Genomic DNA, 13,632 nt, shown 5'->3' on the forward strand with positions numbered 1-13,632 from the left:
CTTTCTTTTTAATTTTATTTACTTATTTCTTTATTTTAAAAGAATGGCTCTTGTAAGCTTTAGAAAAGCTATCTACATAATATATAATAATTAAAAGAAATAAATCTTAGGACTTGCTAAGTTAATATAGAAAAGGGGTATATATATAAATAATTAAAGTTAGTTTAAGGAGCTGCTGCTTAAGGAGCATATCCATGATTAAAATGTTGCTAGCACGCTGAGAGATATGGAGGTCTTCCCAGACTAGGCAACAGAAATCTGAGAAGTGTCTAGATATTAATACCGATGTCACAAAAATGGTATTGAGTTAGTCTCGCTCACCCCATTGCAGTTTATCTTCTCCAGGTTCCGCACGCTAATAAGTACAGTTTGTAGAGCCTACCCCCTAGGAATGTGCTTTTATCGATCTGAGTCTACTCATGAGGACGAAGGCTTCTCAAGAATCAATCAAAGAAGTACGGCGGCCGCCCTTGCCTCTTCTCATCAGGTTGAAGTCTCGCAATGTCATCCTTGAACGTTTCCCATAACCTAGAGTTGGGAGAGATGGTTACTGCGATTCTCTCCCTTGCCCTAGCGTTCTCAGCCTCGTCATAGGGCCCACTCTCGGGATCTTGTCCTGCGAGTTTGTAATGGTCGATGACTTCTGGCCAGGTGTTGTCTGTGATCACGTCCTTGCGGCGAGGACGTGGGCCATTTGGGATGTCGTGACGATGTTTGAAGATATGGTACTTTGTTCGTGCATCGTATGCGTCCCAACGCCATTTGTTCTCTGAAGTAACTTCGATCGGAAGAGGACATCGATCATAGTCTGGGCTCTCTGATAGAAACAATTCGACGATGTCCTTAAACTGTGCTTCTGTTGGAGGAGCAATGGTGGTGTAACGTGGATTGTGTACATATACACCATTGCACTATAAAATGTTTCAGCTCGCTGGTCAGTGATTTCTTTATATAGTGACGCGGCTGTAAACCCACCTCCTTCTCACTCTCGCCCCGGTCAAAGAGGACAACACCGCCGAAAAGCTGCATTTCAGCCCAATATCCAGCCATATCAGCTAGACCGTTTGGATAATGTGACCAGTCGATGTAGGCACCGGTCCAGAAAAGTGTGGGCGGGGGCAACTGCTTCCTCCCCATCACGTCATCTTCTGGGAGGGTTTCAAGCTTGTGTTCCCGCCACGCTTCATGTTCTGCGTGCTTGTGAACTCCGTCGTCCATTTGAAAAAGGTAGACCGCGATATCGTGGCATGCAGTGGTGACAAGTTCAAGTAGTCGTAGCTTCCACGTGGTAGTACCCGGCAATGCGGTCTGGTACGCCTGGATAGTCTGCTTGATCAACGTTAGCGAAGAGTTCAACAGAATATATATCGGATGGTAACTGGCATTTGACTCAAATTGGAAAGCAAGTATGTCCAAGCTTGAACGGAAAGCTTGCGTTTTTTCGATAGAGCCGGGACACAGATTCTTATGTTGCATCACGGGTAAACCATCCCTGAAGGAATGATCATCCGCATAAACGCTGCTGGTCGGTTGGCCGTCGACAATTTGAGCAAATGTGAACTCGGCCAGAGGTGTGGAAAGGACATTAAATAAAGCTCGACGAAAAGCCTGGAGATGCTCTACGTCCAGGTCCTCCAGAGACAACATGTTTTCTCGATTGTTTGAGAACTAAATGAGCCGTGTAGCTTGGCGTCTGTTGCGACTGCTATGCCGAGTTTACTGCTTTTGGTAAGACGAGGAAGTAAAGAGATCCAAAAGAGTGGACACTTAATGTTGGTTTTAATGGCACAGTATCGCAAATGGTGGTTGGAATGGGAGTGGATGAACGCAGTTCAAATCTCATCTTTTTTTAGATCAGCCGTGGATACTGCGGCTGCTATGGCCCGAGGCCCGGGCCACGGGGAGCCCCTCAATTTGCCGCCGCAGCGACTATTGGGCCGTGGCTTTGCAATGGTACACCCGCCCGAGGCTCCCTATCCACATAACGGTGCGGCCAACACAGATCCCCAAGAGGGCTTAGCCTCATGCGGGTCGTCGACCGTGGGGCCCTAGATGGTTTCAAAGGATGGCGTTGGAGGTCGTGTCACTATTCTTCTCCACCCTCACAATGCATGTTGTTCTGAGCAACCTCTGGGATCCCCGTTCCCGTCTTCCCGAACAAGACCGCCATGGCACCACATTGTGGCCGTCCTGCAGGCGCGACCTGAAAGGCCTTGTTTATTCTTAGATTGACATGAGCGGCGAGGTTTGGACTAAGACTACAAACATGTATATAAGGACAAGAAACTGAAGTGCTGACTCTAACAGACTGTCGAAGTAATCACGTCTCACTAAACTATTCTGTTATATTTCCCTGTCCGTTCTCACTCTGTTTCTGAATTGTGTTATACCAGCTGTGTCATATTTAATCTGCATTTCGCGTGAAATCAGTCATCTTTAAAAGCTTTGCAATCAAAATGGGAAACAGCGATACAAGAAACCCCGTCAAAAAAGCCAGCCCAGGCACATCTCAACAGCCATCCGCTGGTAATGCATCCAAGCCCTCGGCGGCTGCGAACACACCTAGGCCCTCGTCCGCTGGCAATGCATCCAATGCCTCGACGACTAGGAACGCACCTAAACCCTCGTCCGCTCACAGCGCTCCTGGACCCTCATCCGCTGGTAACGCGCCCCGCCCCTCTACTGCTAGAAATGAGCATCGGCCTCCATCTAGCGGCGGCGATGATGATCATGCCCAATTTGATCTCACAGAGTTTTCTCTGAGCTATTATGACGCGGCTGGCACTTGCAAGCCTTACCCGCCAAGCAGCCGAGAATTTGTTCTTGTAAGAGAAATGTCACTGTCCATGGTCATGTCTATATGAGCCATAAGTGCACTCGAGTGCTGGTTATGTCCTGTTCAAAGACTAACAGTGCACAGGTGGCAGACACTTACAGGATCGGTCTCGAGCTTCTGGGCAGATCCGACGTTGAGCCGTACCTAATCGAGCTCGGAAACCGATGCGTGCAAGCGTGGAAAGATCCCGAGAATGCAAAGCAGTACAGAAACTATCAGTGGCCAGGAAACATTTCAAATATGAGGGACTACGTTCAAAGGTTTTTGACTGGCTTCCGCAAATCACCTCCAAGGATTATTGTCGATTCTTCGTTGGGCAGCGTGTTTGCAAATACCGTTAAGGATGCGGGCGCTGGTTATACTGGTACCCTTGAAAACCTCCGCCCTAAAGATCTTGTTCACTTTGAGCTTAATAGCAAGGTATGTGGATTTCCTCAGAGTGAACTCAATTGGGGTTACTCGCAGTCCACGCTGACCTTTTGTTCTTGATGCTGTATCAGCTCGTGGAGAGTATGAAGAGGAATGACAGCAACTTCCTAGCCCCATGGGATCCTAAGGTGACTCACAAGCCAAGCGACTACGACAGAAAGATCCAGCTGCAGGATGACCGTTGGCAAACTCTACGGTTTGTCGCCTCGATCACCTGGTTCCACGAGTTTTGCCACGCCTTTGTGACTTTCTTGGCTGGGAACAACTACGCCGATACCCCGCCTGGCGTCACCAATGCAGCCTTCCAAGATCCCGAAGATACTGCAGGAGAAAGCGGGTTCTGGACTGAAACACGAGCGTTCGCTGGATGTGCATTGATGGATCCATCCACCCCTAACGGCGATCCTGAAGAGGTAAACCTGCAAATGAACTTTTCATTACACCAAACCACTGACGTCGAGTTCCTTAGGCTGTGAGGGTATACCTCGTCAACGACAATGATGATTGCCGAGACGTCAATACGAGAACAATGAGGGAGATGATGACACACCCGAAAAGTATGTGATGAAGCCTTGTGGCGGATCATTGCTAATACTGCTGCAGGTTACAATCTCAAGAATGGCATTAAGACGGTCAAACCCTGGAAGAGGACGAAAAACAACAATTCACAGTCCAGTCATACGGTTGGTGCGGGTCCTAAATCACGAGTGGGAATAGCAGCTTGTAAGAAATCTGGATGTTGGGACCTTCGGTTCATACGTGGAAGGGGCGAGCGAATTCGTGTGGAGGCTGTCGCTAGCAAAGCTTAGACAGATTATCGTCCGTAGGAGCAGGTCTTCTACAGCGTGGCGGTTGAACATGCTCGAAAGTCAAAGCTGTTGATTCACTAAATTACTGTGTATACTGATTGAGACTGATAGTATCTCATTCTAACACTTGAATTCATCAGTAAAGAGCGTCACAGTGAATTTATAAAATCTTACTAATGAGAATACTATTATACGAAATGATTATAAAACTGCTTTGAACTGATCCAGTATGTTACAGACTGGGCTCGGTAAGTCAGGCAGCTCTGCCTTGCCATGCCATAGTCTAGCTTCAGTAGAACTTGCTTGCTTATTTGGACGAGGTGCAGCTTTCCAGCCAGGTGGATCAAGTGCCCTACCAGCCACAGACGGACGCCAGGGTCAGGCTGATCACCAAGGAAGTAGTTGGTACTTGTGCTCCTGCAAGTCAGCCATGGTCCTTTTCATTCACTAGTTGGTTTTAAATCCAGCTCTGGGAAGATACCTTGGGTGGACCCATAATTACCAATGGCAATATCGTGGTGGATAATCAGTCTGGGACCAGAAGGCTATGTTTCAAGAGCGTTTCGCCTAAATATTCGACTTGGAGCGACTTGTTTGCTTTGAACCCTATTGTCATAGCCGCTACTGAAGTGACGTTGAGCAGCTTGGCCATGCTCGATCTTGAATGTCACTCGGCCTCTTTGACTCAATATAGCGTGTTTGTTAAAGAATCAAAACATCCGATATTCTATTCAGTAAACTGTGTGGCTAAAGTCTCAAGAGTTTTTCTATCTCATAAATATATAAAAGAAATCTTATCCCTTGTAAGGTGCATGGGCTATACCCTTGAGGAGCGCCTTAAGTTGCAGCGCGACTTTCTTTGAGTGGAATCTTGAGAACGGCAGATATCCGATCATGATTTATAGATTTGGCATGCCTGACTCCTTATATACCGATTTTAGTTTGCCTTTTTCGTTCATACCCTAGATAGGGCCATATCGGTCCGCAATAGCGTTACCTAGGGTGTTCCGCATTGAATTGATGGTGTTTGAGAAGCCGGTAGCGAATACGATAAGGTTGTAATGCTCCTCATGGCCGCCCGAAAGAATGACATTATCCTCCGTGAACCTCTTAATGTAGCCTTGTGCCATCTTAATCTTGCCGTTGATAATCTGCTCACACGCACCGGCCTCGAAATAAAAGCCACCGTTTCGGGTTGAGCCGAGAGTGGCGTTACCGGTACCCCGTTGGCCCCGGTAGGTCTTGAAGCCCCTGGCGTGGAGGCCGTCGAGCAGGTCCTTGTCAAGCCTCTCCAGGACCTCAGCGTTCCGCCTGCCGAGCTCCTCGCCTGGGCCAGTGGGTGTGGCGAAGGCCACACGGTCAGCCTCCTCGATGTCTGGTCGCTTTCCGTTCTTAGGCTCGTAGCCGCCGATGGCTCGAGGTACGGAATGAGTTAGGGACATGACGTAGGTAGGGGACCGCTGTAGGAGGGTGACGTCGATGTCCCGTCGGGCACTGTCGTAGGCGGTATCCATGCCAGAGGATGAGGTCCCAATAACGAGGACTCGCTTGCCGACCCACTCAGGAGATGAATCGTGGGTAGTAGAGTGACGGTAGACGCCACCCTTACATTCGGTCATGCCGGGGATGACTGGGGTGGTTGGGACTCCACAGAGTGATGTAGCCATGACAAGGTGCTTAGGCTTAAGGGTTCGACTCTCCTTGCCACCCTTATTGACTTGCACAGTCCAGCTACCGTCAGACGCATCTTGGTCGGCTTTGACGACTGTAGAGCTAGTCCAAACGTGCAGTTCCAGCGCAGATGCGTACCATTCCATGAAGAGACCCATCTTTTGAGCAGGAGTGTAGGTGGGCCACTGTTCGGGATAGGGGAAGTATGGGAAGTGGTCGGCCCAGTGAGGGAAGTGGAGAGAGAGGTATTCATAGCGCTTCCTCCAGATCTCGCCAATAATGTCGGATTTCTCGATGATCAGGGCAGGGACTCCCAGGGCCTTGAGGTGGGCGGCGAGCATCAAACCGCTGTAGTGACAAGGTCAGCATTAGAGGTTCCTTGTTGCCCTGAGGAAGGAAGTAAACAGCTCACTTTTGGCCACCACCGACAATTACAACGTCTGGCATGACTTCATCATCGTCCTTCTCACGTTGCTTCTCCCAGCTGATGGGACCGGTCTGGTGGCCATCTCTTGGCCCGACTGGTGGGAACTGGAGGAGACTCTCTATGACCGTGTGTACAGTCCACAGGCGCCAGCCCTCGGTGGTCTGAACAGCGTGGACCACCGCATGGGAGCTTACCACCTCGGTGTCGAAAGACACCGCGAACTGTAGGTATGAAAGGTCGGGGTACGGCCTCTGAATATTGGGGAGGGGGGTTATGAATTGGAAGTTTTTGGCATGGGTAATGGGGAGCAGATCCCTGGCGGCTTTGGCAATGTTCTCGCGGAAGTTAAAGGTTCGGTAGTCCCATGTGAAAGTGAGCTTGTCACGCCAGACACCTGGTTATAAGTTAGCAAAGACCAACAAATACGCGCCATGGAGAAAAACACTGACCGTATTCGATGAATAGATCCGCAAACTCCTGGGCTTTTCCGTTGCCTAGAATCTCCGAAAGCTGGGCTACAAGGTCCTTGGCGACCTTGGTGGCATCGACATCATGCGCAATGGCAACACCGAGAGCGTCGTGGGTGGGAAGGCGGTGGTTGTATTGGAAGTCATATATGTAATCATCGGCAAGTGGCGACGGGGAATGCTGGACTTGGACCTTGCTGTCGACAACCTTTGCCTCAAGACCGTTCAGGATCTTGCTAGCGGCCCGGGCCTTAAGGTCGGCTGTATGGGCGCTGACGGCGTGGGTGGGAGAATCAAAAACTGCTGTGGGAGCCATGGTGTACAGATAACTGCCCTGGAAGCTTGTGATGGAAGGTTTGTCTGTTGAGGGTGTGAGTATAATGCAAAGTCGAGCTTGGGATGGGCGTTTTATGTCGATTAGTCGTCGAGAGGTTCGCAGGTAGATAGTAAGTCCTCCATATGTTTGCACCTCGCGAAAATCGGCCGAAAATAGAGGTTTTCGGAAAGCTGCGACGCTTGATCAGGCGAGTCTGGCTCGACTTTTATCCCCGACATCGCGGCGATGGGCCCGGGGCGTATCGACTCAACGAGGAGGGCGGGATTCAGTCAACCTGATGTGCGTATGGAGGAGGACTCAATACCAGTCCGGCCATACTTCCACAGCATGTAGCTTGTGATGTGCCTGGGTACGTATCAGGGGATGTAACTCGCGACGTACCCAGTACCCAGGTGGATGCCTTCGTCAACCTTGCTTGGGCGATCTTGGCATATGGATCTCTTAATTATAACTCTACGTCAGCCGCAGTTCATGCAAAACCTGGACACGACACGACTTCCCCCGCATCCCACCCCTACGCTCGACAACACTAAATCACGCACAAGATCGAACGCACGCGACTTGCCAACACTGGGCATGAATCGAGACCCTGACAAGGGCAAGGAGCATGCTCGGGTCAACTACTACTTCAAGGAGTTCCGTATGGTCTCCTCAATGTGGCCTATGCTTCCCGATGCCATGAACTATTGATATAGGGGTTGAGGGAATGTTTTCATAGGAGGTGTCCCACCGGCGAACACCTTTTCTCAACGCAGACACTACCAAAGAAGGTCCCGGGGGAGAGTTTCCTGTGTTTTTCCCAAAGCCTGAGGTAAGTGTTCCCGGGTGGGCTGTAGTTGTTCCCGGATGAAAGGAAGTGTTTCCGCTTTGAAGGCAGGTCCTTCTGGTCGCACTGCAGCTCTTTCCGTCGGGATTGTGAGGATACCAGCCGGGGTAGGTCGTCACTACGTCGGTCAAGTTTTTGGAGAATATGCATATATCGGGTCTTTGAGGTAATAATAAGTGGCCCTGCTGAAATCCGGGGTATGCGGGGCCCCATGGCGCTATGGCCACCCCCAAGAACAGCCTAGTCCAAACTCGTCCAGGCCCAGGCTGGAAGCGCGGCCATGGCTACCAGAACAGTTTATATACTGGGATCAATCTCGTCTGCCAGTCTCTCTCCAGTAATTAAACTCAGCCTCAACAACTCTCCTTCCTCCTAGACTTGTGTTCCGCAAAACGAGCTATCAGCATTATTTCAGAGGGTCATCAATCCAACATGGACGGAAAAGATTTGAAAGACGTTGACGCCGCATCCCACATTGAAAATGCTGTGAAGCCAACGGTCCAATCCGGCACCCTTATTGTGAGCATAATACCACCTGACCTCGGTAACGCACTGTGGCTCGTGGTGGGCATTGCCTGACAATCGTACGTTTAGGACGAGAATCTGGTACGAGCCGAGAACGAAGACAACCTACCAGGGGGAGGGGGGTCTTTGTATGGGTCACGCAATGCAATCATGTTTTGAGATCTAAATAAAATTTTAAAATTACAATGCAATACTAGCAAAATACTATTAAAATATTATTAAAAATAAATTATATTAAGGCTTTAAATTATATTAATATTAACTTTATATTAAAATTAATTTTATATTAGCTAATATTAATATAAATTTATATTAAGAGCTTTGATTTAAATCTTAATAATTTTAAACCTATTTTTATTTTTAAAAATCTTTATAATTATATAAATCCTTTTATAATAAATAAATAAGCTAATAAAAAATAAATAAATAGTTGGGTTAGGGATAAGAAAAAAAAGCTCTTTTTTTTATCTCTTATATTAAGAATTAATATCATATCACAGCATATTAAGAATAACTATATATTAGTAATGTATAAATAATGCAAGGCATATAAAAAAATATACTATCAAAGCCTTAACAGCATGTTACTATTATGTCACTATTCTATTAACTTGGTCGCAGCACGTAAACAAAACCCCCCCTCCCCCCTGGTAGGAAGATCACTCCATACTTTATATTCCCTCATCTCCGTCGCTGCCATTGCCCGCTTCCTCTTCGGTTATGATACTGCCATCATCAGTTCGGCCCTGCCGATGGTAGGGACGGATCTCGGCCATGTACTCAACGCCCAGGAGCAAGAAATCATCACGGCCGGTACCACCATCGGTGCCAAAGATTTCCTTATTATAAAGAATTATATAGCTTTAATATTTTATAATTCTCCTTAATATATTATATTATATAAGGTATATAATATAAATTATATAGCTAAAATTATCTTAAGTATTATAAGGATATCTTTATTTATTATATAATAATTAAAAGTATTACGGTTTGGGCTTTGCCCATTGTAATTATTTAGCAGGCTTTAGCCCTATAAGAATAAGCTTTGGAATAAATGCAAATAGGGAGCAAATCTCTTCCTTTATACTTTAAATATAAACCTTATTTAAGCACCTTATAGCAAATAACTTAAAGTTAGCTTTATTATGAGCTAGCCTTAGGTTATTTGTTGTAAGGTGTTTAAATGGGGTTTATATTTAAAGTGCAAAGGAAAAGGTTTACTTTTTATTTATATTTACGCTAAAGCCTATTTTTATAAGGCCAAAGCCTATTAATTAATTATAATAAGCAAAGCCTAAACCATAATATATCCTCTTTTTTTAAATCTTTATAATAAGCCTTAAAAGGTAGCTATATAATAAAAAATAAAGGATATTATAATTTAATTATAAATTAAATATTACTCTTTATTTAGCCATTTAATTATACCTTAGTATTTTTTAATTATATTAAAGGCTTAGCTTATTATTTATAATTAGCATATCTTAGCCTTTATAATTTAATATATTAATTAAAGTAAGTTAATAAAAAATAATTATTTAAGTATAAGCTAATAATTAAGTTAATAACATTTTTATAATCCTTTAATATAAGCCTTTTATATAAACTTCCTTATTTAAAACTTTAAAATTATAAATTTATTATATAATTTATAATTAATTAACGCTTAATTATAAGTAATTTACTTTATTAACGGGAATTTCCTAAATTTTAAGTATTCTTATAAAGCTAAATTAATTAGCATATAATTAATTTGCTTTAAGTTTAGGCTAGCGCTAAGCTAGCATTATTTTTAAGCCTTATCCTATAAAAAAAATTTTACACCCCCTTAAATAAACTCCTTTTCCTTATTAACCTTAATTAATAAAAACTATATTCTTATTTTTTTATAATAATTAAAATAATTATGCTTATAATAATTAAGTTAATTATATGCAAAATACTTAACTTTGCTTATTAAAATTATTATAATATTAATATTTATTACTTTATTATTTTAAAATTAAGTATTATTTTTTCTTATTATAATATTAAAAATACTTTTATATTATTATAAGGCAAAGCAAAAAGCCTTAAATATATTTAACTATTCCTTATAATTAAATTAAGCTTTTATTATAAAAATTAAGCTATTAGCTATTAATAATATTTTATATTTATTTAATTAATTTTAAATCTTTATTATATAAATTAATTAATTAAATTAAGTAAAAAATTTTATTATTCCCTTTTTATAATATTATTATAATATAATTAAGTTAAGCTTAATATACCTTTGCTTAAAAAAATTCTTAAGCGTAAAGTAAACCTTTTTTAAAAAGCTTTTTAGCTATTTCTTAAATATTTTTATAAAATTAATATAAAGTAAAAAGTAATTATAAAAAGTTTTTAATTAATTAAATATATAAAAAAATTAAGTCCTTTTAATGCTAATTACCTTCTTATTTATTATAAATTTAGCCCTTATCTTTATTAATTAAGTTATTAAGTATTTTTAAGATAAAAGTTTCTTTAAATAAAAAAAGGCTTAATAAGCTATTATTATTCTTTTTAAGTCTTATTATATTAAGTTTTATATAATTATATTATAAATTTATAATATAAGAAAACTTTAAATATATATTATAAATTAACCTTGGATTATTTATCGTAAGGTATTTAAATAAGGTTTATATTTAAAGTATAAAGGAAAAGATTTACTTTTTATTTATATTTATGCTAAAGCCTATTTTTATAGGGCTAAAGCCTATTAACTAATTATAATGGGCAAAGCTTAAATCATAATAAGCTTATAATATATATTTAAAGTTTTCTTGCATTATAAACTTATAATGCCATTATATAAAACTTAATATAATAAGATTTTAAAAAAATAATAATAATTTATTAAGCCTTTTTTTATTTTAAAAAACTTTTATTTTAAAAATACTTAACAACTTAATTAATAAAGATAAAGGCTAAGTTTATAATAAATAAAGAAGTAATTAATGCTAAAAAGGCTTAATTCTTTTATATATTTAATTAATTAAGAATTTTTTATAATCAATTTTTATTTTATATTAATTTTATAAAGATATTTAAAAGGTATTTAAAAAGCTTTTTAAAAAAAGTTTGCTTTATATTTAAGAATTATTTTAAGTAAAGGTATGCTAAGCTTAACTTAATTATATTATAATAATATTATAAAGAAAGAATAATAAAATTTTTTATTTAATTTAATTAATTAGCTTATATAATAAAGATTTAAAATTAGCTAAATAAATATAAAATATTATTAATAATTAATAACTTAATTTTTATAATAAAAGCTTAACTTAATTATAAAAAATAATTAAATATATTTAAGGCTTCTTATTTTACTTTATAATAATATAAAGGTATTTTTAATATTATAATAAAAAAAGATAATACTTAACCTTAAAATAATAAAGTAATAAATATTAATATTATAATGATTTTAATAAGTAAAGTTAAGTATTTTATATATAGCTAATTTAGCTATTATAAGTATAATTATTTTAATTATTATAAAAAAATAAAGATATAGCTTTTATTAATTAAGATTAGCAAAGGAGAGGAGTTTATTTAAAAGAACGTAAAATTTTTTTATAAGGTAAGGTTTAAAACGTGCTAGCTTAATGCTAGCTTAAGCTTATAATAAGCTAGCTATATATTAATTAATTTAACATTATAAAATGCTTAAAATTTAAGAATTTCCTATTAATAAAGTAAATTACTTATAATTAAGCGCTAATTAATTATAAATTATATAATAAATTTATAATTTTAAGGTTTTAAATAAGAAAGCTTATATAAAAGGCTTAAACTAAAGAATTATAAGAATGCTATTAATTTAGCTGCTAACTTATGCTTAAATAATTATTTTTTATTAGCTTAGTTTAATTAATATATTAAATTATAAGGGCTAAAGATATCTTAATTATAAAAAATAAGTTAAGCTTTTAATATATTTAAAAGGCATTAAGGCATAATTAAATAACTAAGTAAAGAGCAATATTTAATTTATAATTAAACTATAATATTCTTTATTTTTTATTATATAGCTACTTTTTAAGACCTGCTATAAGGATTTAAAAAAGGAAAATATATTATAATTTAGGCTTTGCTCATTATAATTAATTAGCGGGCTTTAGCTTTATAAAAATAGGCTTTAGCGTAGGTGTAAATAAGAAGCGAATCTCTTCCTTTATACTTTAAATATAAACCTTATTTAGGCACCTTACGGCAAACAATAAAGGGTTAGCCTATAATAAAAAGCTAAATTTAACAGCTATTATAATGCTTTTTTATTTATAATTTATAAATTATATAATTTATTTTTCTTTTTAAAAGGTTTTTCTTTATATAATAAAAGGTAAGTTTTAAATTCTTTATTTTTTATTGTTAATCTTTAATTTAAGTTTTTATGTACTTAAAAGTATTACCTTTTTACTTTATTTTTTTTATTTAAATAATTTATTAATTAATATTTTCTTATGTATATAAAATATTTCTTTAATTCTTATATTATATAAAAAGGTTTGAAATTTATATAAAGGGGTTAAGTTTATAATTTTATATAAATTAAAAATTATAAGGTAAACTATTTTTTATTATATAATATCCTTTAACAGGTTTTAAAGTTTAAATTATATAAATAATAATATTAATTTTTTTATAATTTATAATTTTTAATAATAATTAATAAAGATTTATACCTTATTATAAAGAAGGTTATATAATTTATTAACATAATTTTAATCATTTTTCTATTTTTTTTAAAAAAGGTAAAAATTAATTAAGATTTAATTAATTTATTATATATTATTTAGCTTATATATATACTCTTAATAAATTATATCCTTTTTTTTAATAATTTATAATAGCTTTTTTTAAATATATAATTTATTTAATTAAATTAAAAAAATATCCATTTTTTAAAATTATTTATTATTATTTATTAAAAATTTAAGTATATTATTCTTACTTAAATTAAGGTATATAATATTTATCATTACTTATATAAAATATATATTAATTTATTTACTTATAAATAATTATTTTAAGTTAATTTCTTAATTTTAATATTAAGAATTTATCTTTATTTACTATATATTTAATAAAATTATATTATTAATACTTATTTCCTTATATATAATTAAATTTATAAGTTAAGTATTTAATTTAATAATATATTATTTTTTAAATATATTTATAAATAATATAATAAATAATTATTATAGTTTATTATTTTATAATAATATATATTTTATTTTTTTTAATTATATAAAATCCTATTTAC

At 37.4% G+C, this 13,632-nt stretch overlaps 3 protein-coding genes across 3 annotated transcripts; 1 reads left to right on the forward strand and 2 right to left on the reverse strand.

The window, feature by feature from the left end:
- Window positions 1–443: 443 nt before the first annotated feature.
- On the reverse strand, window positions 444–1,647 carry INS49_002992 (uncharacterized protein; the record flags this gene model as incomplete). Its single annotated transcript, XM_043163792.1, has 3 exons — window positions 444–911; window positions 976–1,326; window positions 1,624–1,647. 3 exons carry the CDS (start codon window positions 1,645–1,647, stop codon window positions 444–446), a joined length of 843 nt encoding a protein of 280 aa, XP_043032298.1.
- A 1,429-nt stretch (window positions 1,648–3,076) lies between these two features.
- On the forward strand, window positions 3,077–3,830 carry INS49_002993 (uncharacterized protein; the record flags this gene model as incomplete). The annotated part of the gene is made up of 3 exons (XM_043163793.1): window positions 3,077–3,256; window positions 3,337–3,678; window positions 3,735–3,830. The coding sequence occupies 3 exons, from the start codon at window positions 3,077–3,079 to the stop codon at window positions 3,828–3,830; spliced, it is 618 nt and encodes a 205-aa protein (XP_043032299.1).
- Window positions 3,831–5,036: 1,206 nt separating this feature from the next.
- INS49_002994 (uncharacterized protein) lies at window positions 5,037–6,955 on the reverse strand (the record flags this gene model as incomplete). The annotated part of the gene is made up of 3 exons (XM_043163794.1): window positions 5,037–6,093; window positions 6,158–6,566; window positions 6,622–6,955. The coding sequence occupies 3 exons, from the start codon at window positions 6,953–6,955 to the stop codon at window positions 5,037–5,039; spliced, it is 1,800 nt and encodes a 599-aa protein (XP_043032300.1).
- Window positions 6,956–13,632: the final 6,677 nt, after the last annotated feature.

This window comes from Diaporthe citri (assembly GCF_014595645.1).
Source record: "Diaporthe citri strain NFHF-8-4 chromosome Unknown scaffold_1, whole genome shotgun sequence".
NCBI classification, from domain to species: Eukaryota; Fungi; Ascomycota; class Sordariomycetes; order Diaporthales; family Diaporthaceae; genus Diaporthe; species Diaporthe citri.